Genomic DNA, 27,928 nt, shown 5'->3' with positions numbered 1-27,928 from the left:
TTTTTGAGCAGATAATGTCTTGTATTTACCTCAAAGTAACAAATAAATAAATAAAGTAATTACAAATTAAAATCAAACAAAAAAATTAATAGATTTGTATACAGTTTTTTTTTTCATTTTCATTGAAATTTTTTAATTTTGTTAGTTAATTAATAAACATTATTGGACCGACAATTTTGGCTCTCTTTGTCACATAATAATAAAATAATTAACAACTTGATTAATATTTAATCTAATATTGTTGTGGACGATTAATATCGAACCATATATTAGTACGTGCAATATTTTAGTTTGTGAATCAATCAAATGAAGCTGCTGTCGTTTGAAAGATTGAGACTCCATCATATATTACAAGGATTATGACAAAAATATGTTGCTGAATGTTATTTATAAAGGATGATTGTATGAAATAATTGAATTAAAAAAATGGAATAAAATGATTTATATATATAAATAAGTATATGTTAATCATGTCCGTTGTTAATAAAATTGTTATAAACTTAAAACATTCAAAAGTTTAAAGATTGTAATTCGGAGATGAAATTAGAATATTCAAAACTATATGAATCACTTTAGATGAAATTAAAACATTTAAAAATTTAGGGACCACTTAAAAATGAAAATCATAGTTGGAGTGCAATAAGCTCTTACACATTACATGTAGTTAAAATTAGTTAAATTTAAATCCTCAATTATTATGAAAAAAAAAATTTTAATATCTAATGTCATGATCATCCTCAAATTATTACTTCATAGTATAAAGAGGGTTTTTAATGACACTTCACTACCTTTAAAAAAATATTATTGCCTTCATGGCCAAAGCATGTCAAGTTTAAAGGATAACTTTCAATTGTAGATAAAGAAATTTAATCTGTAGATTAAGACACTAAGTTGACAATGTTCTTAAACAGGATAAAAGAAATACCCACATACTTAATTTCCACATCTTATACAAAATGGTGTTAGATGGACAATGGCTACCTACCATAGTTTTAGTCTAACTTTAATTATTAAGTTATTCTAATTACATAAGTGAAGTTAAATTAGCTACCATCACATTGCAATATTCTTTACCTTTTCCCTCATATTTTGTTGCAATTAGATCATCTTGAATCTTCACTCTCAATATTATAAAAAACCCATCTAAAGTTCTAAGTTACATTTATTGATTTTTATATAAAAATATATTTATTTTATTATTTATATTTAGAATTTATGATTTCCGTTTTAAAGTTCAAAAGTGAATTCTCTTCTAAGAATGTTGTTGTCATTGCATCTAATATTTGTTAATATTTGAACCTATTGACTGACTTCAGTGGCTAAAGGAATTATTGTTTTCTCTCGAGCCCTTGGATTTGAGAAGTTGCGCCTGCAGAGTGTATACGTTGTCAATAACTAAAAAGGATCATGAACAAATATCATCTTATAATCACCCCACCGATAATAAAACATATGTTAATATATATATTTGTCTATGTTGTTAGATCAAAGTATGGCAAAGGAGATGAAACTTTGGTGTGGCACACACTAGATGGCTACTCTAAAATTCATTGCAGAGTCCTGCTGTTACCAAAATGGTAGGCACCCGTCCAATGTTCAAGTCAATAATGGTTTATCAAATGTTCATTCAATTTTGTTTTTATAGTTTAATAACTTTATTCCAAGTCTTCTAAATATTTTAGTTGATAAGTTGTTTAATTTTATTCATGATTAATTTTAAGTTCATTTTATATTCATTCATATTTATGTGACATTCCAGGTAAAAAGAACAGGGTCGCCATCTCAAATACCATGTATTGTCTTTGGCACAGTAGTCAGTCTCGTAGCAATACTTATATTCGACACAATCTTAATTCTAATTAATAAAAATCATGTGACATTTTTAATCAATCCTTTGTACCTTGAGACAAATTATGATATAATTCCTATGCTAAAATTTGAAATTCAATCCTTACTTCAGTTAATTTTATCATTGTACTTTTATAATGCTAATGCTTATTCTAAATTGATAACACCATAACTTATTCTTCTTATAACATCATTACTTATTGTTGTTATAGTGACAGCATGATTAACTAATGGTAAATTTACATATCAATCTAACAATGTCAAACTAATGGTATTATCAATTGTTGCTATAGTGACCACTTCAATGACAACTAATGGTATTATCAATTTCAATCATAACTGAAGTAGGAAGATTAAATTCCAGCATACTAAAGGGATTAGAACCACAGTTAGACCTAAGTTTTGTAGTACTATTTTATTTTTTATAATTTAATTGTAAATTAAAATTATTAGATTAAGCCATTGAATGTAATTAATACTAATTTATTATATTTATACTACTATCTCAGCTTTAAACAACTAGAAGTAACTAAGAATCAAGTACAGCTAAAAGAAATATCAGCGGTTACAAAGAATCTGAACGGTGTTTCCCCCCCCCCCCCATTCCTAAGGAGGTTATGGGTAAAATTCCTCCGTGGTCTCTCCGAAAAGGAATAAAAACAGATTTACAAAGGCAAAGAGGTCCTGACAATTTACAAACGTGTCTGCTATACGAAAAGATCGGCAGCCTTCTTAACCTTAATCCAGCTAAAGAAATTATTTGGTAGAGACATCAACAGCAGCCTGAAACCGAATATCAGCAACCAGGATTGTAAAATGGAACTCCACAACATGTTTAAGCCATACCACTCACATACCAGAAGCAGAATACAAATCAATAAGAGAAGGGCTGCAGAAGCTAGAGGTTATAAAAGAAGAAATGCATCGGAGTTCAGAAATGATAGTGACAACAAAGTTTGGGACAAGTTGTTCTCCCAAGTTTTACTACGTCAATGATTCAAGAGAGAGTGGTTAAACTTGGAAGGGTCTGGTCAGTTGACTAGATCTGGTGTAAACCACGGGGATAAAGATGAATCTAGTCCATAAAAATTGTTTTACCATCCAAAACCACCTAATGATATTATATTAGAGAAGTAACTGTTTTCCTTGTTGCATACGACAAGAAAAAAATTACCAAGTATTATCGTCATGTAGAACCCCAATGGCAGTGACGACCAAAACATTCAGGATCAGCTAAAGATCAACTAAAGATAAGTCTCATTTGCGTATCTCTATTCAATTCAATGTTTTTCCCCATTTTTTTTAACCATGGGACAGGAATGGGAGTTGCTAAAGCCATATTTTCTTCAAGTAAGTGACCAAATGCATCAGCAATATCTAAAGACAAATCATTTTAGTACCCCTATTCTATTAATTAAGAAAGCATTTACCAACTAGTATATAACCCTAGAATAATAAGTTCCATTTCAATAACAGAATTACTCGGATGGCAATCAAGCACAAAAAGATACTTGAAGAGAATCAGCAACTAGTAACATTATTTAGAGGTATCATAACATCAGGCATTTCTGGACAAGAGAACACAAATAAATGAGAGAATTTAGAGAAAATATTAATGCACCATGTGCATATCATGATAGTGAACTAAAAAGTCACAATCATGGAATATATGAGTAGCATGTGACATGAATATATACAATATTCCATAATCAATACAAGAGGTGAGCGGGTTGTGGTAATTGCCACTGCAGCAGAATCTGCCCTGAACAACCACAATGAGACCAAGCTCCCCCTTCTCTCTAAAAATTTAGGCATTTTTCAAAAATTTCGTTCTCCTTCCCCTTTATTTCTTTTAGATGGCGAGTCAGGTGAGAAGATCTGTTGGGAAAAGTTGCGTTACAGTGATTATTTTCAATATTCCAGAGTGTCTTCATCATCAAGGTCTTTGGTTATTGTTTGATAAATATGGCGAGGTGGTCGATTCTTTCATCCCTATCAAAAGAAGCAAGGGAGGAAGCAGGTTTGGTTTTGTCCGCTTCTCTAAATTGGAGGACGCGAGGAGGGCTATCTTCTGTGCTGATAGATCTTGGATTCAAGGCAAAAGGTTAGAGTTTTCATGGCGAGATTTCAACCTCGTGATGTTTTCTGGAGGAAAAAGTTTACTGGTTAAAATTCAGCTTTGGTCAAGAGTAGAGAGGAGGATGTCAAAGAAGCTCCCATTATCGGTGTAGTTGACGAGGATAAACTAATTACTCTTAGAGATAGTTTGGTTGGTTGGTGCAGAAAATTTATAAAAATGAAAGAGTTAGCTGCTTTTATGCACAAGGAAGACATTTTAGGCCCGAAAATTATGAGGTTAAGTGGTTTAGCAATTCTGATCATTTTTGAAGATGAAGAGAGTAGAGACTTTGCTCTAAACAATCAGATTGGAGCGTTTAATAAATGCTTTGAAAAGGTGGAATTGTGGTCGGAAAACTTTCAGTGTAGCAGCCGATGGGTATGGTTATCGTGCAGAGGGATCCCACCTTTTGTGTGGAGCCATTCTACTTTCAGAAACATTGTTGAAAAATGGGGAACTCTTATCTCAATTGACGCAGGGACCTTATATACTGGCTCGTTTGATAGGGCCTTATTTCAGATCATTACGAACTGTAAAGTTCGAGTGGAAGAATCCTGTGTTTTGAAAGTTGGGGATCAGTCTTTTACAGTATTTGTTTCCGAGATTGAACCTTGCTTTAGCCCTGATTCCGTCTGAGAGGATTCGTCTGTATCGGAAACGGCAGTTGCTTCACCATTACCCACGGAGGGGGACCTCGATGGTGTCTCGCCAGTAAAGTCTTCCGAGTTGGCGGTATGTGCTGGAACATTTTCACGAGTTAATTATGATTCCACTAATATTAAGGAAGTTCAGCTAGAAAATCGAGCTTCTATTGATGGCACGCATACTGGGGGCGGTATGTGTGGTTCAGGTGAGGTATGGGCTGTTAAAGCTGTGTCCCCGACAGTCAGTAATGGGGTAGTTGCGCATGGGATTGATAGTCAGAAGAGTGGCACTTTTATTTCTTTGGAGGTAGTTAGGGGGGAGCAAGTGGGGTCTGAGGTGGAACTGTGTGATGCTATCGATGATAATGTGCATGGGCATAAACTGCCGATTTGTGCTAACCCGACAGTTTGTTATGGGGCATCTACGATTGGCCAGAGGAGTGGAGACCTTAACATTTTGGAGGGAGCTAGTGGGATACACATGGCCTCAGGTTTGGATGTGTGTGATTCTAGAGTTGATAATGCGCGTTCGCAAGTTGAGCAGCACACGTTTCTTGATGTTAGTGGTAGGCGTTTGTCTTCTAAAAGAAATGGTGGCTTACGGCAGTCTAAGTTTTTATTCAATTCTAAAAGGTTCTCGGAGACCAAGAATGTGGACTTGGTTAGTGGGGCAGCTGTGCAGGAGCATGTCTATCAAAGTGGTGGTAATTTTCAGGCTTTGGAAAGTGTTAGTGGGGTACACGAGGAAGTGCTTGTTCACAATAAGAGAGGGGCAGAAGAAGACAGCAGGAAAAGGTGTGAGCCTGCACGTGCTTCTGAGGAATATACTTTTCATTCCCCCATGTTGGATGGGAGTCAGAAACAAAGAGCTGTGGAGGAGAGGAATGCAATTTTTAGTTCTCTCAGAAATTTTCAAGTGAAATTTGCGGCTCAAAAAAGGAAGCCTCGTTAAAGTCGAAGCAAGAGTCCTCAGAGGAAGGTTAAGGCAGTGGATGTTTTGGAACTTTCAGGCGGTTCTTTTCTTTTTATCTGTATGAAGTTGGTAATTCGGATGGTTTCTGTCGACAAGTCGAGCAAGAAGAGGCGTTAAGGCGGAAGCTGATTCTTGTACTCTGTTCGTGTGGAAGTTCAGGATTTTGTTTTTGATTGTCTTTTATGCGGATGTTGTTTCTGGTTATTTGTTCGTGCGGAAGTTCAAGATTTTGTTTTTGATTTTGTCTTTTATGGATTGAGTCAGCTGTGATATTCGGCTTCTGGTTTGTTTTTGTGTTGGTTTTCGGGCTATGTTCAGGTGTTAAGGCTGGTCAGTCATTTTTGTGACTGTTGTTGTAGCTTAGAAGGTTTTAGCTGTGTTAGTGTTGTCGTGTAGGGTTTTTTCGGTTGTTTTTGGTTGTTTGCTTATGTTGGGGGTGGCGACCTGGTTGTATTCTTATGTTTCTTATGGTTAATGAAATCTTAAGGCACTCTTTTTCTCCTTCCGCTGATTAAGGATCTTTTTTACAAGATCCTTTAATCAAGAAAGAAGTTTTTAACGAGGCATGCAATTCCTATAAAATAAAATAAAATAAAAGAGGTGAGCATGAACAACAGATTAACAGCTGAAAGTATAGAAGTAAAACCAGACTAACAGCACTAAACTCTTAATCAAATGAAAACCTAAATAAAATAAAAATAAACTAAATCAACATAAAAATTGGATGCATACTCCCATGATATAGACTGAGCTCATAGCTCACTGTAATTGCGCCAAACTGCACGAAACTCCTCACGAAAAGTGTTAAGACGAGCCTTCAGGTTCGGTGTTCTAAAAATAGCATGAAGGAGAATGGCTAAAAAAGAGAAAGGGATTTAGATTTAATAATAACAAGCTTAAGGTGGGAGATGAGAAAAAAAGACATGAGGGTAACTTACCAAGAAGTGCCACGGCAAGTGTCCATAGCACAGTAAAGAGACCACGGGATACATACCAAAGGATGAAACTTACTGTAACAAGAATGGTAAAATAAGCCATCTTATAACCCATTCAATTGCAAATTGATTAATTCTGCTTTGATAAGAAAAAATAACATTTCTCAAACATATTGATACCAGAAGAAAATATGATGACAAAAACCCAACGAGGCTGACCACATATGTGAACTATTCTTTTAGTTGATGGACGTCCACGAATAACAGGCCTGGCAATAATGGAACAGTTAATACCTAAGAACCAAAATCAAGAATATATACTCTGCATACATTGACAGAAGTAAATAAAACTTACGTAAGGAGAGGCCTCATCTTAGCTGCTAAATGTGGATAGAATTGCCTCACAGTTCTAGTCACCTTCTCACTAAAAGTACCAGCAAAACTATATGACAAACAATTGTTAGCAACTATAAATGTGAAAACTAAATCTAACCATAGCAACCTTCAATACTAGAGCATTAGAGCTCATCCATCCATTCAAAGGTAACATTCAAAACAACAACCTGATACTTGTAACATAGATTACCTGTCATTCAGAAAAGCGATGCTTAATGCTGTTAAAATCGCAGCAATAATGGAAACCGGCTTCCTCAAGAATCCCAAACCTGCAAAATCAAAGAAATTAGAAGGAAAAAGAAAATGCATCTAGTAAAATAACTTCGAGCCTGTGTACTTACCAACAATGAGAACAATCAGAATGAAATAATTGGTTCGATAACTGCAAAAAAAAAGAGCATAAAAATCACGTGAGAAACTGAAAGAAAATAGTATTTGATCTAGGATTCGCGGAACACACTCAAGATAAAAAAAATAAAGAATTTCTTGTTTTTGGAACAATTTAATTTGTTTTCTCGGAGACTAAACAGCACCGATCAATATTCAATCTGATTCAAATTCTAAGAAAAAAGAGAGAGAAATACTAGTAGAGATTGCATTTAAAACGGCTATTCCATTTGGCCGATGATCGAGGGACGGTGAACCGGGAGAAGAATTCGGAGAGAGGTCGCGGCGGTGATGACCAGTCAACTTCACGAAGCGCGTCGATCAGATCCTTGGCGGTTACGTTTCCCCAATCCATTGAATTTGATAATGTTTGATCCTGTTTATTTCAGTCGATGTAAAACAATAATTTTGAAATGAAAATGGTGCCGAAATGGAATTTAACAAGCAAGTGAAATCGAGGTTGAAGGAGTGAGGTGTTCTTATTGGGAACCCATTGATTGTTTTGGATTCCTACTGAAAATTGCCGGAGCTAAGAAGATCCGGAGCACAAATATATGCGGGGGGCAAATAGAAAGAATTGATTCTTATAGCGGAGAGAGTATGTTATATAATGTAAAATTATTTTAAGGGTAAAGTATAATAATGGTCACTTAACTTTTCTAAAGTTTTCATTTAGGTCTCTGAACTTTTAAAACTTGTAATACAGTACTCTAACGTTTAGTCCGTTTGCAATATGGTCCCCGACATAACCGACCGTTTGACGTCATTACACTACCGTTAGTACGTTTGCAATACGGTCACTGAACTTTTCAGGCACTTGCATTTAGGTCCCCCAACTTTTAAAACTTGCAACACAGTCCTCAATTTTATTATGAACCCTGAATTCCTTTTTAATCTCGAATTTCCATTTTCAGCGTAACTTTTCAGTTGGGGATATATGTAAAATTTTAATCTAACTTTGAATTATGTGGAGGTGTTGACTTGAATAAGGGTCCATTGAGAGAAGACCCGACCAAGGGACTATCAGGACCATCAACGATTCAAGGTGTAATGTTAGATACAGATCATCTCAGGTGAAGCATAGATGTTCAATGAAATGCTTGTGAGAAAAAAATGGGGTTAGAAATGAAGAGTTGACAAGTACTACTAAGATGAACTAAGTATCATTGTTGAAAGTGACCAACAAAACTGAAATTATTTTTTATAAATGACATATAATAATTTCTTCGTTTAATCCTTGTGGTTAAAGATTTTCCAACAGATGGTCAAAATTAATGAAATCACAAACAACACATTCACCTCGCAATCTCTTTCGCTCACATGCACTATCGTTTGATTTTTATTCTTCAATTTTCTGCCATGTAAAATTGTAAACCCAAGCAGTGCTTTGTCTTTCAGCTTTTTATTTACAAAGAAAAAATGGAGGAAGAATTGTTGTAACACAACACCGATTGCGTTTATTTCTTATCCTCTCCCCTCACTTGCAAGAAGGTATTTATTTTCTCTTTTGGGCTATCCGGAAGTAAGCTTTTCCTCTTTCGCACTTTCCCAATTTCAGCTCGCATTGTGTGTTTTTTGTTGAAATTTTTATGTTTCTGGAACTGCATGTCAATGATCTTGATATTCAGTGTTAGTTTTGAACCAAAACGATCTAATTTTCTTTCTTTCTTCTTAAACAAAACTTTTAGTACTCTTTATGAAATATATTCAGTCCATCAGAATAGAAGTGAAAGAGGGTCATAGGCTAAATTTTTTTGATATTCTTGTTTGGTTTTTCTTTAAATTAGGGAATTGGTTGTGAGTATCGACATAGTGAAATCGTCAGGCTCAATCCGAGAGACTGCTGGTACTAGTTTACTAGGAATTGTATTGATCTGACCTATGGTTTTCGGCGTCCTGTGAGCTCGTATTCTTTTTAATAAGTTCATGTTGATTATGAGACTGATATATCGTGAATGAATTGGATTTTTGTACATGTTTTGGAAATTTTACAGTTGAATTGTTTTGAATTATAGCTTTAGAAGACAATTCTGCATGCACTCAACTCGATAGGCGTCATGACAGGGTAGTATATTTGGAGCAGCTACTTGACCCTGTCAAGATGCCTTTCGAGTTACGAAAGAGACTAAGAGGTGAATGTGTTGTTTGAGATTTCATTATATTTGATCATCTGTTGGAAAATCTTTAACCGCAAGGATTAAATGAAGAAATTATTATATGCCATTTATACAAAATAATTCCAGCTTTGTTGGTGACTTTCAACAAAGATACTTATTTCATCTTAGTAGTATTTGTCAACTCTGCATATCTAACCCCATTTATTTCTCAGAAGCATTTCATCGAACATCTATGCTTCACCTGAGATGACTTGTATCTAACATTATACCTTGAATCGTTGATGGTCCCGATAGTCCCTTGGTCGGGTCTTCTCTCAATGGACTCTCATTCAAGTCAACACCTCCACATAATTCAAAATTAAATTAGAATTTCCCATGCATCCTCGACTGAAAAGTTACGTTGGAAATGAGAAAAAAGAAACGAAAAAGGAAATTCAAGATCGAAAATGAATTTGGGGTTTAGAATGAAATTGCGGATTGTGTTGCAAGTTTTAAAAGTTAGGAGACCTAAATGCAAGCGCCTGAAAAGTTCAGTGACCATATTGCAAACGTACTAACGGCAGTATAACGGCGTCAAACAGCCGGTTACGTCGGAGACCATATTGCAAACAGACTAAATGTTGGAGGATTGTATTGCAAAATTTAAAAGTTGGGGGACCTAAATGAAAGCTTTAGAAAAGTTCAGTGATCATTACTATAGTTTACCCTTATTTTAATTTTATATATATTTATGATATTTAGACGAGAAAAAATATATGTATGAGATGAATAGTATGAAATGAGAAGATATTTACTAAAAAGAAAAAAGACATCAATCTCACACATCTACTTTTACTCATCCAATGATCCTAAATCTGTATAAAATTAAAGAGATTTGCATTGTATAAGTAGATCCTAACCCTTTATATATATATGAGATGGATATTGTTACACAATGTAAAAACTCTTTTAGTTTTACACAAATTTAAGGTCGTTTGATGAGTGAAAATAGATTGTTGAGATTAACAATATGAAATGAGAAGATATTCACTGGAAACAAAACAAGAAGTTAGTCTCAATCATCTATTTTCATTCATCCAACAATCTTAAATCTGTGTAAAACTAAAGAGTTTTACATTGTGTAAATAAATTATATATATATATATATGTCCCTATAAAATAATCACACAAATACCATACAAAGAAAATATTAAAAAAAACTATATTAAAAATTCAATAAAAAATAGATACAAACAAATTTGGTCGTATGAACTATAAAAGGAGATCGAGCAACTGAAAGGCAACTGACAAACAAAAAATCAGAGTCGAGCGACGTGGAAAAACTATCAACGAACGTGTATTTGAGATGATTCTATGAACAAACAAATAAACGTTATATTGATAAGTCATTGCAATGTCATATTCATCCTTAAAAATTAAATAAAAATAACGATCAAATGATCGAAAATATATCAAACTATAAAAAAAAGCTACGAAGACATAGAAAGTCGTACCACAAAAATATTAAAAACTAAAAAAGCAAAAAAGTATAAGAAAAGAAAGAAAAAAAAAAGAAATACCAAAAATGGTAATCAACAACAAGATTAATATAACCGTCTATCAACCAAAAATAAAAGAAATCATTAACCAAATTAATAATTGATGTGACATACACATATCAACTGTAATTAAATCAATATGTCATAAATTTAAACTGAATAAAATATAAAATATTTTTCTGAATATAAAACACCGGATTCATTTATAATATAAAATAAAACTAAAATGAAGAAAATTAGTATGTCATAAATTTAAACTGAATAAAATATAAAATATTTTTCTGAATATAAAACACCGGATTCATTTATAATATAAAATAAAACTAAAATGAAGAGAAAAAAATAAAAGAAAAACTTAAATTCCTAAATTCGATCGTTCTTTTCCTGGACTCCCTAAACTGAGACAATTCTATGAAGCCTACGTTATGAGATGTTAATAAGATAAATAGATCCTTTAATCGTTGTATTTGAGACCGATCATGATGGGTCGATCCATCGCCTATCTTCCAACGTCTAGTTCGCGGCTCGTTCTGGAAATTCCTCCACTCAAAACACATCTTCGTTTCCTAAGATCGAGCATGTGACCAGGAGGTGTGCTACCTTGTTTCCTCCTCAAGGGATAAATCTATATTCACATGCAGCAAGCTGTTGTGCTCAGTATCGCGCTTCTCAAATTAGAGCACTTATTTTGAAGCGATATAAAATAATTTTAAAATATTATGAGAACATATTTATGATGACATAATTAGTGGGATAATGCTGACGGGCCATTTAATTAGTCAAATAGGATAACTTGCTTTTTATTTTAAAAATTACGATATTTATTATAATAGATCTGAAAGTCATCACGTCGACGTAACGAGTTTTAGAAGATTATTTATTTTTATTAATAATATTTTTTTATTACCATAAAAATATAATTTTTTTATTAAGACTCGTCATACTTACATGATAATTCCTTAAATATATCTTAAATATATTTCACCTGCGGGACTAATGTCCCAGGGACCATCAAAAAATAACATCACTGTAACTCATCAGGCAAGCGAGATGACTTCTAGGTCCATTCTTGCAAATGTCATAGTTTTCAAAATAAAAAAAAAAACAAATTACCCAATTAGGTTAATTAAACGACCCACCAGCATTATTCCACTAATTCTGCCTATTTATGATATTGATTAATTATAAATATATTTTGTAATATTATAATTATATGCCTCGTGAACACGTTTTGAGAGTCAATATTGGCAACTTATACATCATCACCTACACCTAAAGTTGTTCACTAATCCACCCAACTAAAACTTGCCATTTCATTATTAGGAGTGTTAAAATTTGGGAATTTGCATTTTCGGTTACCTAAAATTTTGCATATAGAGGATTTACGAGTACTGAAATATCAATTCATGTTTTGACTCATTAAGTTTGGGTACTCGTAAGTTTGGTATTTGTAAAATTTAAATACTCGTATTTTCATATCATAGGTACCGACGAGTTAATGGATCGAGTCATCTGAATCAGATATTTTTGAACACTCCTACTCACTGCTCACACTATATATTAAAAGGGTAAATTACAAATTTATTCATTGAAATTTACAAATTTATTCATTGAAATTTACTCTCTCTCCTACTATACTCATTGTGTTTTCAATTTTTTTAATTTATTCAGTGAACTTTGATATTGCTCTTGTTTTGCTCACTCCACCGTTAAATAATTAACAACATTATGACATGATACATGACATCAAACGATGTCGTTTTGAAAAAAATAAATTTCCATCGAAATAAATAAATTTAGGATTAGGGTTTAGAGAAAACATTAAAAATTTTATTTTTTATTTTAAATATTATACGTCATAATTAAATATTAATAAAAAATACAATCATCTTTATATATTACTAAATTAAGCCATTCCATTTAGCTGTTAGAGAGAAAACGATCTAGTTATCAAAAAAATCAATTTATATAATTCAGTAAGTAAATTAAAAAAAATGAAAATACTGTGAGTCAAATATGAGATATAATAAAATTTAATGAGTAAATTTATAATTTAGCCATATTAAGATTATGCACTCCGTCTAATACCGCTTGTAGCTTGTGTTTTTTTTCTTTCGAAAACAATGAAAATCACAAACGTTAATCCTCGATTACGTTGGCTAACCCCAAAATTAAAATCTCAATAATTCAACTGATAATAATTAAGATGTAAAAAATTTAAAAATCCATTAATCAATAATATCCCATCTCCCCCTCCTCCCCCTCTACTCATCAGATTATTTATCTTCGCACGGCCAATCGGAAAATCCAATTAAAATACGGGTCGAAACTTCCGAAGATCAACATTCAGAATTCGATACCATTTTCATTTTTAAAGCTTAAAATTCTGGCGTCGGATCGTAGGGATTTTCTTTCCCTCCTTTTATTCCAGGTTTGTTGTAATGGCTCAAGCAACAGGGAGGGGAAGAGTGGTGGGGAATTATTTAGTGGGTCGGCAAATCGGGTCGGGTTCATTCTCGATTGTTTGGCATGCTAGGCATCGAGTTCATGGGACCGAGGTGGCGATAAAGGAGATAGCAATGGGTCGACTCAATAAGAAATTGCAGGATAGTTTGATGTCGGAGATATTTATTTTGAAGAGAATTAATCATCCTAATATTATTCGACTGCATGATATTATTGAGGTTCGCTTCTTCTTGTTCTTTTTTTATTATTTAATTGGTTCGTTGTGCTATTTGTTTTCTAGGAGTTGTTTGGATGCCCAGAAAGTAGAGGAATGAGTGGAAGAAGCGGATATTTGAAATTATTTTTAGAAATTGAGCTATTTAATTGTATGGTAGGGACTAAAATTTTAGGTGTCAATTATTGAGTGAAAGTTCTTTTATGGAAAATGATAAAAGAACGGAGAATTCGGATACATTTTTGTGTGTGTGAAGATATCTTAAGATACGGTATTCAAAATGAGACGAATCTAATTTTGATTGAAAAAGGAGTTATTTGGCCGTACTTGTAGTTGATAGAAGCAGATAACGAATGAAATAACTAATGGTGGAATTTTCAGTCTATCCATTTAATGTGTTTACTTAAGCCTCTATTAAGTGGAGAGCTGCTATTTGGAAGACCAAATATGAGATGGAATTTCATTGTGTTTTCCGTTCACTCCACAACAACTAATAATAATGGAGAAGCTTCAACGATCATTGAAAAAATGGTAAATTTGCAGTGGTCAATGGAAACTAAATTAAAAAGCTATTTGTCATGTATTTGTTTGTGAAGCTTCGGCTTTTATATCTGTCTAAAATAGTTGCATTCTGCTGAAGTAGTTATATGCCGTGCCCTTCATTCCATGGACTGCTTAGAGTGGAGTAATGGTTTTTGTAGTAGAAATTTCGCTCAGAGTTGGATAGGCATTTTGTTATTGCTCATTAGATCCTTTGTAAGTTTGAGGTCAACTGGAAAATGGCACTTGTAATATACTTTTGAATCTTTGATTTGACGTTAAAGTTGTTGGAGATAATGTTGATATAACATTTCCTTCTTTTTTTTACTTGTAATTGTTATAAGTGCCACCATATGGTATTTTCTCAATCATTTGTTTGGTTTAAATAGGTTCCTGGAAAGATACACCTTGTATTGGAGTACTGCAAGGGGGGTGACCTTTCTATGTTTATTACACGCCATGGAAGTGCCCCTGAGGCAATTGCAAAGCATTTCATGCAGCAGCTAGGTATGCTGCAGACCTTGTCTGGCTGTTTATTTTACTTAACCACTGAAATCCGGTCACTTATACTTCTATAATTATCTTCTTGTAGCGGCTGGCTTGCAAGTTCTCCGTGACAATAATCTTATACATCGGGATCTAAAGCCTCAGGTATAATTCATTCTGTGGTTCAAGTTGAATTTTGATATAACTTTATGTCTACTGATGCCTATTAAGGATTAGGGCAAGCCTGTTCAAATAAATACTATTTCCTTTCTGTTACTGTAATCAAATAGGAATTAGATGCAAGAGATTATACCTTTTCCCCCTCTAAATTGGGTTTGCTTTTGATCCTTATCATGGAATGTGTTGAAGTTGCGTAAATTTCCTTTGGCATAGACTAGCCTTGTCCGTGTTGGAAAGTTTTCTTTCAATATGTTCTCTTTGTAATGTTGTTGTTTCTGAAACAGAATCTTCTTCTCTCAACAAATGACAGCAGTGCAGCTTTAAAGATTGCAGATTTTGGATTTGCAAGGTAAATGATCTCATTAACCCATCAACTTATGGGGTGTTTTCTCCCCACGTCTAATTTTCCATCATTTTTAAGGAATCTTTGCTATGAAAATGTACCCTTCAATCCTCCTAGCCATATGAACTAACCTAGGATGTTAAATTTCGCTACATGTGCAACATTGCAAGTAAATTGTTAGGTTGTTGGTTCTACAAATTGAGACCACCCATCTTCTTTGATTGTCAGTTTTATTCGCTTATCTAGCTTTAGATGTCCTGGAAATGGTTTCTATTTTCAAATTTGAAAGAGAGGTAATCTTAGGATGTAACAACTTTGTGATTTGTGCTTAATATAGTGAAGAACGAAAACCGAGGCTTCAAAACATGATATGTGTACTAAATTTAGATTTTCCCCCTCATTCTTGTAACATTTTGTATCTTTAATCCTTTATGCAATTAAAATGAAGTTCATTTGCTTATATAACCCTTAAGTATGGACAGGGGAAAGAAGATGACAAAGATTTTAATTTAGTGTGGAAATAATTGCTGAAAAAATGTGGAAGCAAATGATCCAGTGTAATTGGTATAAGTCAGTGAAGTTATTCACACTTATTATCTTTAATCATTTATGCAATTAAAATCAGGTTCATTTGCTTATATAACCCTGAAGTATGCAGGGGAAAGAAGATGATAAAGATTTTAATTTAGTGGAAACTGTGATGTGGAAATAATTTTTTCTAATGATTTTTTCATGCATAGTCAATTATTACAACATATCACTGTTGTTCTGTTAGATCTCTGCAACCTAGGGGGCTTGCTGAAACATTATGTGGTTCACCTCTTTACATGGCTCCTGAGATTATGCAACTGCAGAAGTATGATGTAAAGGTGATAGTTACTCCCCTCCTACGGCTCCTCTTCCCTCTTCTTGTTCATTCCTGAAATTATTGCCTGTTAATTTTGACTTTAATACGCAGGCAGATCTTTGGAGTGTTGGGGCTATTTTATTTCAGCTTGTTACTGGGAAAACTCCTTTCACTGGAAACAATCAAATTCAGGTTTAATGAACTTTCTGTTTGTATAAAGTAGTCCCCGGGTTTCTCAAAAGTTCCAAGTTTAGACTTGCAATTGATCACCTGAGTTGAACTGATGATTCTTTTGGTGCATTTACAGTTTTGTTGATCTATTTTTTGTATCTTGTCTTATGCAGTTACTCCAGAATATTATGAAATCAACTGAGTTGTTTTTCCCTGTGGAAAACAATTATTTGACTGCTGATTGCAAAGATTTATGTGTAAGACTGCTGCGCCGTAATCCAGGTATTTCACAAATGTAGATATTAAATACAAATCTCTGACATGTACAATTGAATTATCTGCTGACATATTAGAGAACATAACCTCAATTTCACTATTATGTGCTTACTTAATTCTAGGATGGGAGGGATCCAAAATTAGAGTGATTGGAAGAACACTTTAATTCATAGGCTTCAACCTCAACTAGAATTGTGTAGTTTATACCTACAGTTCTTATCCTTTTGGCTTGCAATTTTGCACAAATGCCTTTATCAACCTATTTGTTAATTCAGCTTACAACTTACAAGAATTATTCTAATCTAAGTAACAGCCTCTAGATGCTTAGATCTAGTAAAAAGGATGCTCCTAAGATAAAGCTTTAGCTGATCTGTGAAGATATGGAGCAAAGAGTACCATAAGTCATGTTTCATTCAGTAATGCTATCAGAATAAACTGTGCTGAGCAATTCTTATTTATATGCTTTTCCTCATTCATGGTGTGCCCTTTATCCTTGTATTTGCAGTGGAACGTTTAACATTTGAAGAGTTCTTCAATCACCCATTTCTTTCTCGGGGCCAATCAAATGAACCATTGAGGTATATGAGGAAATGATTGCTCTCATCAACTTGTCTTGATGTACATTATCCTTCAGTTCCCTAAATAATGATCCATTCCGGTATTTTCAGGAGGCAGGGAATTTCAAGGACTGGTTATTCTTCTTTCGAAAGCAGTCCTGTAAGGAATACTGATGAAAGCTTTCAGGAGGACTGTCTTCCTTTCTTTTTGGATGACGATTCCAGTGGTCCTGAAGGGAGCCCTTCCTTTGGAAAGAAGAGGTCTTCAATGAAATCTCGTCATGGGTTTTCTCCCGAAACAAGAGATACTAGAGAACAATCTTCTAATCCTTTAAATAAAGTGGATTTTACATCCAGATACAGTGGTACAAGACATAAATTGGACAATGTTAATTTTAGACATGAAAGCAGCAAGGTTTCAGGTGAAACTATATTTGAACCTCCCAAATCCATGGAGCATGGTCATTCAAGAGGTACCAACAATATTATATGTTGCATTTTACAAAGGATATTGGTCCCTATATGTCACTCTTGCATGAGAAATTGTCATACTTTGAATAAAATTTCATACTCTTGCATTGCTTCCACAGTTGGTGATACACTGGAGTTGATTGACCAAGATTATGTTCTTGTAACTGGACCTCCCATTGATGTGTCATCTTCTTCAGCTAGCACTTCCAAGCCAAACCATATTCCATACAAACAAGAGAATCCACCTCTGATCCCCTTTACGAGTAACACCACATCAACAGCTCCTGTGCCTATTGTTGGGGCAACCAATATTAACGTCTATCATGTTGGAAGCTTGGAAAGTCAGAGCTCTGCCCCTGGGACTTCTCCAGGATCCATGAATATTGGGGATGCTCTGGAACAGCCGTCATCACATTGCATGACAAGGATAAAGTCATTACAGCAGTGCGCATCTGCAATTACAGAATTACTGCATGAAAAGGTTAGTCCATAATAAACCTACTATGAGTGTTATGCATAGTAGAGTATCATACTAGTTCTCTCTTTTCCCCAGCATCTTCTCCCATGCTTGCATGTTTGGCTGCCATTTTACCAATAAACGTCTCATTTGTACGCATCTTGGTATGCTGGAACATTTGTTTGGCTCTCTTGAATGGGTCTTTCCATGATCTGTTAATATATGTTGATGATCATATTTGCTTACCCAATGAGTGATCTCACTGAAACTTGCTAGATTGTAGTATGAGGCAAATGTTTTGGTGTCGAAGTTGCCAGTGTAAACAGCTTCAACATTTAGATTTTTTACCTACTGCTCTTTTCTGCTGCTCCATATTTGACTTTTGGGTCTGTAAGGTTCTTGCAATAGTAAATATTTAAATGATATGACTCAATGCCACTCCTAATTATAATTGATGTTGCTTGTGGAGCAGATTTTGCTTGCTAGACTCTCTTGGTATTTTCTTTGCTACCATGAGGTTTATTGAGGATGTTTTATATTGTAACATTATCATGGTTCTTTGATAGACCGAGACAGGTAGGCATCTCGAAGCATTCTCAATCCAGCTTGTGATTCTTGCAATTTGGAAGCAAGCATTGCATATATGCCATACACAGGCTGCATCAGCCATGGAAGGAAGTCCAAGCCAAGAGACAAGCAGATTGTGGAGTGCCAGCAAGAAGCATGGAACATCTGATACGGAAGTATGTCCAGAATATGTATCCTCAGAGATAGAGAGGAAATTTCTCCGGGAAGTTGAGAATGCCGAGGAACTTGCCAAGGCTATTGAGCCTGGTATGGCTTTGATAATTATTACTCCCTGTATCAATATTTGTTGCCCCACTTTTGAAATTGCCCGAGAGCCATTTCTGTCATTGCTGATGTGTATGAAACCAAAGTCATGCCGTTTCTATTCATTGTAAAAAGTTTAATATTCTAAATAGCATTTTATCATCACGCTTGCAGGAAGTAGAGAGATGCCTGATGCGATGGAGACAATATTTCAGGCCGCGCTTGCTTTGGGAAGACGTGGAGGAGTGAGTCTTTTCCTTCTAACCTTCATATCATTCAGTAGCCTAAATCGTAATTATCTGTCAATCTAATTGACTATGCATTGTCTTGTCCCATTCAAATGAGGTGAAAAGAACTAGAGATAGGACGATAGATCGAGCAAATATCTTTTATAAAATGAAGTTACATATTTTATTCATCAGGAAAGTTAACAATTGAAGGAAACCTACCTGCTGAAAATTGTCCTGCATATATCTTTGCAGGTTGATGAGCTCATGGGTGAAATGGAAAGTGCAGCAAATTTGTATTCAAAGGCAGTGTGTTTATTAGTCTTCCTTCTAGTTGAAGCACCATCCCTCATTTTGAATCCTCCATTTTCCCTCACAAACTCAGACCGGTATAGACTTCGAACTTACATTGATTTTCTTAGAAACAGGCAAGGTTAATATCTCAGAGGATGGCACTTCTCAAGAACAAGCATCCGCCATAGAGTCTAAGGGTGCTTTTGGTTCACGGAATGTAAGATTACCAGGGAATAGGATTACTGAGAATGTTGTATTTTGTATTTTGTTGGTTTAGCAGGAATGTAACATTACCGTGTTTAGTTAAAGGAATAAAAGATTATTAGAATATATATTAGACCAAATTGTTCTTAGTATATATTTATTTTTTAACAAGTTGAAAAATATTTATATATTTTCTTTAAAAAATTTAAATTCATAAAATTCATATAATTTTTTTTTACAAAATTGAAAATATAAAAAGGTTTAATGAAAAGATAAAATTTTATTTTAACCTTTGAACTTCATCTAAAATTTTAATTATAGATTTTTTTTTGTAATCTAAAATAATTTAAGGATAAATTTGTAATTTAACATTTGTAGAATTTTTATTATTCAACGATAAAAAAATAATATTTTTTTTTTAAAAAAATAAGGGTATTTTGGTCCAAAATACCGGTAATCCAACAATACCTAAGGGATGTAATGACATTCTTAATAATATATCCAAAAAATTTCACTATTGATAATCTTACATTATCGAGAATAAAATTCTCGACTAACCAAACGGGAGAATATGACATTCCCCCTCCAAATGCCCCCCTAAACTTTATTTTTTAGTGATCCTAACAGCTTTCTATGTGGCATTAAAAATATTTATTTGTACAGTTATTCTTTGATAAAAGGGGAGCTGAGGTGTTAACGGGTCAATTGTATCCCGTTTGGATGTTGTAATATTCTCATTTCTGCGATTAAAAATATGGAATCTTTAGATGTGCTATTGTTTTCTATTTGGTACTTTTTTTCTCCTGCTAATATGCTGAAAGAAGCAAAAGTGAGAATGATGAATTTGACTGACAATTATTTGAATCCAAATCTTATCTTTTAAGGAAAAAGGAGAGCAAAATTCTCTTAATAATCGTTTATTAGGTTCTAATGTTAATTATTTTTAAATATAAATATAATTAAATTTTAAGTATTCTGGTTATTTCAATAGATTTGATTCTATAAAAGTCCACGTAAAAGGATCAAGAAATACAAACGTATTACAAAATTCTCTTAAGCACAAACCAGCCGCTGCCACCGTCATGATAGGAGATAGGAGGGAAGAGGAAGATGAGGAGACACCGTGACCAAAGGACTAAGGCACCCGCACTTGATCATTGGCATGCCATCCTCCACTGAGGACAAACTGTAACAAAGCCCAAAGCAAAAAGTGTCAAAAACCATCACAGTACAATACCAACAAAAAACATCGTCAGTGAGGAACCATAGCCGTCTACAAGTGGCCACCAGCCATACGAGGTAGCAGAAATGATGCAAAGAGTCCAAAAGTCCCACAAAATTCAAGCCAACAAGATTCTGGAGTGAAGATGGTGCTAATACAACATGGCCCAAGTGAACTTTGCTGAAGAGGAAACATCACAAGCAAATATAACCATCAACGGTGGTCGCACCGTCGACAAAAGACAACTGTGGAGAAGCCCACTGGCTGACCATAGATAAAAACTGAAAAGAGGTTGGCTTCTGCACTGGGCAAAAGGTTGATGCCCTCAACCAACAGTCATTTTCCATATAACAAAGCTTTTTGGTCAATAACCATCATTTGTAATTTAATATCGCTTCAAATACAAAAGAATTGAACAATGGCAGCGAGTCTGACCTGAATGGAGGCAGGTTACAAACAAGTGCTAATTCTATGGACGCTAAGACCTAAGCATGTTGGAGCTACACAATGATGTACTTCTAGTCATGGCAACAAAAGCAAAATTTACCAACAGGGTTTCTCAGATAACAGAACCACAGAAGAACATCTTGACCAAATTCAACCGACTTCTTTCCCTTTTTCACCCTAATTTCCTTTAACCCTACCAGAAAGTGGAATCTGTGATGATGCTAATAACTTGTAGGATTCCTTGATAGAAACATCTTCAAAGTCACGTGGGTCATGAAGATTATGCCTACACCAGGAACCACCTTGTAGTACTCGGGCAGAATCCCTCTGTACAAGCCACGAAGGCCTTCAGACTGGATTATTTGCCTGAAAGTCCCGAACAACCCAGTTTTGTAAACACAGGCTCGTCCAGCAGCCCCTTCCAGTTGCATATGTCTCCTCACAAGATCGACAGGAAATGTAGCTGCAATTCATCCATGAAGAAAAGGGAAGTCGCGCAGAGATCAGAAGCAGCTTCTAAATAATTGAGAGTCAAACAAAAGGGCAGGGTTGCATATTATTAACCTGTTGATTATGCAATGCCCGAGAGACTGCCACAGGCAAGGCTAACCATGAGTTTGGAATCACTGGGCCTGATGTGAAGTGAAAATTTTCAAAACGGTTTACAACTTAAAGGCACCAAGCAGAGAACAGAAAAAAGGTGTTTTCAATAAATCTATACCAATAAGAACTTTTACCTTTGCAACTGCCAAAAAGATCTAAAGGACTCGTAAACTGAAAAGCTTATTGCCAAACTTGGTCCAACACCCTGCATCAAATATAACATTGCATGAGCAGTTACAGACAATGTGATAGGAAAATAAAGAATTCAAGAAGAACAATTCATATACCAATAGTGTTGCTCTAAGTCCTTTATACAAGCCCAAAAATCCCTCTTCCCTGAAAATAGTATGGAAAGCATGCCAAATGCCTCTATAGTATATTGAATTTCTCTGCAAAGTTCAGAAGAATGGTTGAAATGAGAGTAAGAACAAAAACAGTAAAATTGTATGGATAAATGTGGAGCAGTAGACTACATGTGAACCGTGTTTGAAGGGTATGCAATGCAATTTCATTATTCACCCAGGTATTACTGAAATTACCTGTGCTGCAAGTTGTGTCCTTACAATATCCTAAGGTTATGCAGCCGAGGCAGCTGTCATTCCAGCTAACCCACCACCCACAAAGTGCACACCAAGATCATAACTAGCATTTTTCCCTTCATTTTCCAGACCAAGAATCGACTACAACAACTGCAAAAAGAAATGAAAGAATGAAATGAAAATTCCTATTGGGAACTAGAAAACAAAGCCATGCCATAAAGAAAGAGCATACATTCTTGTAGTGTTCATGGGCATAGAAGCTGACAGCAGAATACGGAAGTCAATGAGCAATAGTAACCAGACTGCCTTTCCAAAATGCTCTGAAACCTTCTTCATTAATTATTTGTGAAGCCTCCCGCCATATGCTAGCCTTGCTCAATGATGATACATCCGGGTGCATTCCTTGCACCTGAAAAATATGTGATCATCATTCAACAGTTAAGGTAGAACGTATTTGCATGCTTAATATGACAGCCGGCAGTATTAAACTGGGGACCGGCATTCTGAAAATATATAATTCAAAATCATTAACGTGCAACTACAACTATATTATTTCATGCTCGATGTGACCTAAATGCCTATATAATTATACTATACACCTATACACGTGGATTAGGCTGATTTTAAATAGGATCAAGTCAATTCAATTTTTAAAAATTTTCAGGTTCAGGTCATACAAATTTACTATTTGGATTTTTTCACCGCAAGTTGTTTTAAGTCATTTCGTTACTTTTTCACATTCGATTTGTGTTGTTTTTCCCTATCAAATTGAGTTGGAGCTAGTTTGAAATCGCGTTAAACGGGTCAAATTTTGGGATTGGGATTAAAATTGTCAGGTCTTCCCACAACTTTTTTTTTGAAAGAGGGTATTTTGTATTATGATCGTAACAAAGTATACCACCTCAAGAACCTCATTAAAAAACCTCCCTATCCCTACATGGAAGAAAAAGAGTGAACCTTGAGGTGGAGAGGAACTAATACAAGTATAGCTCTTACATCGAACAAAACATTCCCCAAACTACAACCGAACTCATACTAACACCAGAATAAGAACGCAATCTTGCTCGCCATCAATCCAAGGTCGAAAAGAACAGCTAGAAAGCAAACACCTCGGCGATGAAATGAACCGACTTGCAATAACGCCCAGAATATTCAAACCTACTAAAATACGGGGCATCAAACACTACTTTAACCCAAACTTTATCAATCTGCAATCCAACTCAATAACAATCCACTCCCAATATCATACCAACACCAATACAAAAAAAAAGCATGTATAGGGAATTATAACAAACCGCAAAAACTCAGCAGCAAGTTGAAACGTCAACTCATCAACAAAACCATAATCATCGGATGTAAACAACCTCTCCAAAGGGGAATAAACAAAGACCAGCAGTAGCCTTTCGAACGAAACCAGGAAAAAAAACACAGCAACTACACTGGATAGAATCTTAAAAAATCTACCTGCACTAAAAATCCTCCGAAGAAATATGTTCAGTGCTATTATATAGATAAAGAATGTGGAACTAAAGCTAGAGCTGCATTCTGCCTTGTTTACAGCTATAAGAGGAACTAATCCATTCAAAAGAACCCAACTAGATTGATTAAACATGAAGTTACTCACACCCAAAGCCAAGAATGATTAACTGAGGAGTACGCAAAAAATCTTGGACAACCGGAATCAACGTTGGCCATAAAGCGCTCACCCAAACCCCAATCTGGAACAAACATGTATTAAAATTTTGATCAACAGTAAATGCAATACCCTTGAACCTAACTTTGTTTCTACAGAGCCAAATATTCCAGATCGGGCCAAAACCCAAAACCCATAATTCCCGAACTTTTCTTCTGATTTTCTGCTGTGTCCATACGTCAAGCAACCCTTTAACCTTCCTAGGGAATACTAGATGAACCTTCCATACACTACACCAGCGTTGCCAAACTTTCCACACCACATCACAATGGCACAAAACGTGATCTACTGTTTCCAGATCTTGATTGCAAAAAACACAAAGAGACTGAGCATTGCAGTGTATACCTCTCTTTTCCAGCTCTATGATGACCGGCAATCTTTGTTGAACCGCTCTCCAAATAAAAGCTGCAACTTTTGGAGGAGCGTATTTGTTCCACACGAATTTCCAAATAGGGTCTTCCACCTTATCTACTTAAGCTAATTTAGTGCAGAAGGATTTAGCATTGTACGAGCCATCTAGAGAGCCTATCCATTTTAATTTATCATCACCAGGGGCTAAACTAACAGTTCTGTTAATAACTAGCATGAATTCGCTCCACAAAAACCTTTCCCACTCAAAAAGATGTCTTCTTAATTCAATCTCCCAAATCCACACTCCATTAACCCAATGGCCAAACTCACAAATCTTTCCGGCTTTCTTAATCGATAACCCAAACAGTCTAGTAAAAGAAGCTTTTAAAGAAACCAGTTCCGTCCAATGGTCAGACCAGAATTCAATTTTTGAACCATTTCCCATTACACATTTTACTTCCGATAACAAAGTAGTACCACTAGACTCTGCTGGATTTATAATATTATGCCAAACCCAAGAATATTTCCTGACATTATCAACTTTTGGAATAATAGACTCCTGATCATACTTATATTTTGTTTCTATAACCTTTTTCCATAAACTATCCCCTTCCTCGCTAAAGCGTCAAACCCATTTGTTGAGCAAAGCGTGATTCCTTAAATTAACATCAAATAAACCCAGTCCCCCATGAGATTTAGGCCCACACATGTTATCCCATTTAATCCAGTGAATTCCTCTCTCATTTTTACCCTTCCAAACAAAATTTGCTATACATTTGTTAATCCTAGCAGCTATAAGCTTAATAATTGAGAATACAGACATGTAGAACACAAGAAGGTTAACCAACACTGATCTAACCAAAGTACGCCTACCCCAAAAGAGAGAAGCTTACCTTTCCAGCTGTCCAAGCGAGCACTGACTTTATCCAGAATCGGCTGCCACAATGACTGAGAATTTTTTTTATGCCCAAGAGGGAGACCGAGATAAGTTGTAGGAAGGACCGCTAAACCGCATGAATTCGAATCTGCCCAACTTTTCACTCTGTTTTCAGCCACGTTTATACCAAATAAATTTGTCTTTTTCATGTTTAATTTCAGACATGCAGCTACTTCAAAGATTTTTAGAACCCGCTTAACATTCTTTATCATTATGCCCTTTGCTTCGGAAAATATGAGAAGATCGTCTGCAAATTGAATATGCGACAAAACAACTCTTCCGTCACCTATGGTAATTCCATTACAAAGACCGAAATCTACAGCTCTCCTTAGCAGCCCACTTAGAGCTTCTCCTACAACATTAAACAGAAAAGGCGACAATGGAGCCCTGTCTTAAACCCCTTTTAATTGAAAAATAAGGAGAATGACAGCCATTGACTAACACAGCGATCAAAGGGGTCGAAATGCATAGATTAATCCATTTCCTCCATCTCTTACCGAAACCCATCTTCTTGAGAGTAAAATTCAAAAAATTCCAATTAACAGTACCAAACGCTTTGCTAAAATCAGCCTTGAATAACACTGCTTCTTTCTTGCTTTTGACCACATAGTCAATAACTTCATTCGCTATCAGCGCACAGTCTGAAATCTGCTTCCCTTCATAAATGCAAACTGATTTCACTTTAAAAAATCACATCAAATAAACATAATCCCAACCCAGCTCTATCTAAACGAAAACATATAAAATCACGAAATACCCAGATCAATTTAACAACAAAAAATCAGAAAAAGAATTATCATTTCATTTTCTGAAAAACAGGAGAAGCAACAATAAAACCATACCGGAAATAAGATGGTTAGACGAGAAAGAGGAGCGGTGACTTTCCAAAAGCACCAGCAATACCACCGGCTAGAAGCTATTGAATAGGTCCAATCGGCGGAGGCAACCCCTGCTTAGAAGAATGCCCAACTCTTGCCTCCGTATTCATAATATCTCAAAGCTTGCTCATTAAAAAAAGAACATGGGGGGTTTGGGGGTTCATTTGATATCACATGGTTTTAAAGAAGGAAGTGGGAAATTTCAAGGGAAATAGGCATTCATTAGTTGAGATTGGTCAAGTTTGAAGTAAAAGAAAAACTGAATAAACCCTAATGCGGTGGTTTTGGCGGTTTTGTGAGTTGGGTTGGGTGTTTAGCTTTGGAATATACTTTTTTTATTTTGATCATATTCTGGTTTTAGTCCCTCTATTGTGCTAAATTTTGAAATTGATCCTTTGTAAGTAATATTACATATTTGATCCTCTTGCTTTCATAATAGGGTTAAAGGTTCACGAGGCCCTAAAAATTATTAAAAAATTAATTAAGTTTATGAATTCTTTTACATCCAATCGTTCTCTTAAATCAATAAATTAAATCAATTAACTCGTGGAATTGAAAAATTAAATAAATGAAATCTTTTGGCCAATTTTAACCATGAAGTCTTAATGATTTGTTTCATAGAAATTACTATCATATGGCATGAATTTTTATAAAATAACCCATATTCAAGAATATATTTAAAAGAATCTAGTCAACATTTAATTTAATTAAAAACCCGTCAAGAATAAATAATTTGAAGTATCTAATAATATAATAATGTAGTAGGAAAACCAGCTTATATCAAATTAAAGTGTCATGCTTAAAATCCAAATTCAAGTATAGTACGGGGATGAAAACAAATTATAACGTTTATTTCTCATTAATCGCCTTATTTCCTTTGTTAATTTGTAAATTTCGCATCATCTAATGGTATTACCAATGTCATGAATCAACGGTCTCAAAAGTAAAAATAAGTGTTCTTCCCCATAAAATTTTCAACAATTACAGTTGTAAAATATATATTATCAATAGATTAAAAAGTTATATAGATAAAAATTATCTTACAATCATAATAAACTATTGAAGAAAATTATGATCACGGAATTCAAGCAATGGTAGAGCCTAATACAAAATCATAATGGAATGGACCAAACTGTCTTCCTCCTAAGCTAAAACTGGAAAAGGCCTAATGATTATTTGGGCTTTGTATCAATCCACGTCTTAACGAGCCTTTACGATGCTTACTTTTTATTCTTAATATCATTTTCCTACTCACTTGTTGTTTTTTGTCGATACTAAAAGGTGTGAATCATAAATTTCTAATTTATAACTATCGTGTTTACCACCATAAACTACCACTTCACATGTTGTGTATCAACATTGGTACGGTGAACGGAAATTTATTTTTTTATCCCATATAATCAATCAGGACGCTTAGTTTATAACAAGCTCAAAACTAGTCTCGTGACTCAAACTTGTGATGGAGTGCAAGAAAGTCAACACCCAGATCAAGATCTGTACAATTGTCTGACGGAAAACTTGCTTGTAATTGTAAGCCTTATTCACAGTTAGTTGATCCAACAATAGAGCTTCAACGAACATCGATTTGACCAGTACACTGTACAGACATGATTTCCTTGCTTATCCTGGGCCTCAAGGCATTAATATATAAATAGAAAAGATAGATTCCTTTATCTTCCTCCCGCGACTCTTTATCACGTTAGAAGGGGATGAACCACAAATTCTTAATCCACACTT

The 27,928-nt window shown here is 34.8% G+C and overlaps 2 protein-coding genes and 1 pseudogene across 6 annotated transcripts; 1 reads left to right on the top strand and 2 right to left on the bottom strand.

Annotated features, from left to right (window-relative positions):
• Positions 1–2,376: 2,376 nt before the first annotated feature.
• On the bottom strand, positions 2,377–7,719 carry LOC120162623 (PRA1 family protein A1-like). 3 transcript variants are annotated; one of them, XM_039172730.1, is made up of 8 exons: positions 7,500–7,719; positions 7,257–7,297; positions 7,106–7,184; positions 6,875–6,961; positions 6,700–6,788; positions 6,523–6,594; positions 6,317–6,440; positions 2,452–2,631 (listed from the first exon to the last, which is right to left on the bottom strand). In XM_039172730.1, the coding sequence occupies exons 1-7, from the start codon at positions 7,655–7,657 to the stop codon at positions 6,337–6,339; spliced, it is 630 nt and encodes a 209-aa protein (XP_039028661.1). In that variant the 5' UTR covers positions 7,658–7,719; the 3' UTR covers positions 2,452–2,631; positions 6,317–6,336. The 3 variants fall into 3 exon arrangements, with proteins under 3 accessions (XP_039028660.1, XP_039028661.1, XP_039028662.1); XM_039172729.1 differs by having other exon boundaries at positions 2,377–6,440; XM_039172731.1 differs by lacking the exon at positions 2,452–2,631 and having other exon boundaries at positions 6,387–6,415.
• A 5,465-nt stretch (positions 7,720–13,184) lies between these two features.
• LOC120162665 (serine/threonine-protein kinase ATG1c-like) lies at positions 13,185–19,537 on the top strand. Of its 3 annotated transcripts, XM_039172773.1 has the most exons (15): positions 13,185–13,301; positions 13,333–13,641; positions 14,567–14,684; positions 14,770–14,828; positions 15,128–15,192; positions 15,962–16,055; positions 16,145–16,225; positions 16,378–16,486; positions 16,986–17,058; positions 17,149–17,378; positions 17,418–17,510; positions 17,628–17,989; positions 18,532–18,799; positions 18,971–19,041; positions 19,279–19,537. In XM_039172773.1, the coding sequence occupies exons 2-15, from the start codon at positions 13,399–13,401 to the stop codon at positions 19,459–19,461; spliced, it is 2,049 nt and encodes a 682-aa protein (XP_039028704.1). In that variant the 5' UTR covers positions 13,185–13,301; positions 13,333–13,398; the 3' UTR covers positions 19,462–19,537. The 3 variants fall into 3 exon arrangements, with proteins under 3 accessions (XP_039028704.1, XP_039028703.1, XP_039028705.1); XM_039172772.1 differs by having other exon boundaries at positions 17,149–17,510; XM_039172774.1 differs by lacking the exons at positions 13,185–13,301; positions 13,333–13,641; positions 14,567–14,684; positions 14,770–14,828; positions 15,128–15,192 and having other exon boundaries at positions 16,019–16,055; positions 16,149–16,225; positions 17,149–17,510; positions 19,279–19,534.
• Positions 19,538–20,738: 1,201 nt separating this feature from the next.
• LOC120162667 lies at positions 20,739–26,469 on the bottom strand (annotated as a pseudogene).
• Between the last annotated feature and the right edge of the window lie 1,459 nt (positions 26,470–27,928).

Source organism: Hibiscus syriacus, unplaced genomic scaffold (genome assembly GCF_006381635.1).
Source record: "Hibiscus syriacus cultivar Baekdansim isolate YM2019G1 unplaced genomic scaffold, ASM638163v2 tig00111403_pilon, whole genome shotgun sequence".
In the NCBI taxonomy this organism is placed as follows: Eukaryota; Viridiplantae; Streptophyta; class Magnoliopsida; order Malvales; family Malvaceae; genus Hibiscus; species Hibiscus syriacus.
Note: the sequence above shows the minus strand (reverse complement) of the source record. Positions and strands in the feature narration are given on the sequence as shown.

Bases quoted from the DNA above. Each gene is read 5' to 3' on its own strand.
- LOC120162623 (XM_039172729.1), bottom strand. From the start codon at position 7,657: ATGGATTGGGGAAACGTAACCGCCAAGGATCTGATCGACGCGCTTCGT. The intron at 6,962-7,105 runs GTAATCTATGTT...TTTGTCATATAG, and splicing joins ATCGCTTTTCTGAATGACAG to TTTTGCTGGTACTTTTAGTG. The intron at 6,441-6,522 runs GTAAGTTACCCT...TCTCTTTTTTAG, and splicing joins ACTTGCCGTGGCACTTCTTG to CCATTCTCCTTCATGCTATT.
- LOC120162665 (XM_039172772.1), top strand. From the start codon at position 13,399: ATGGCTCAAGCAACAGGGAGGGGAAGAGTGGTGGGGAATTATTTAGTG. The intron at 13,642-14,566 runs GTTCGCTTCTTC...TGGTTTAAATAG, and splicing joins GACTGCATGATATTATTGAG to GTTCCTGGAAAGATACACCT. The intron at 18,800-18,970 runs GTATGGCTTTGA...TCACGCTTGCAG, and splicing joins TGCCAAGGCTATTGAGCCTG to GAAGTAGAGAGATGCCTGAT.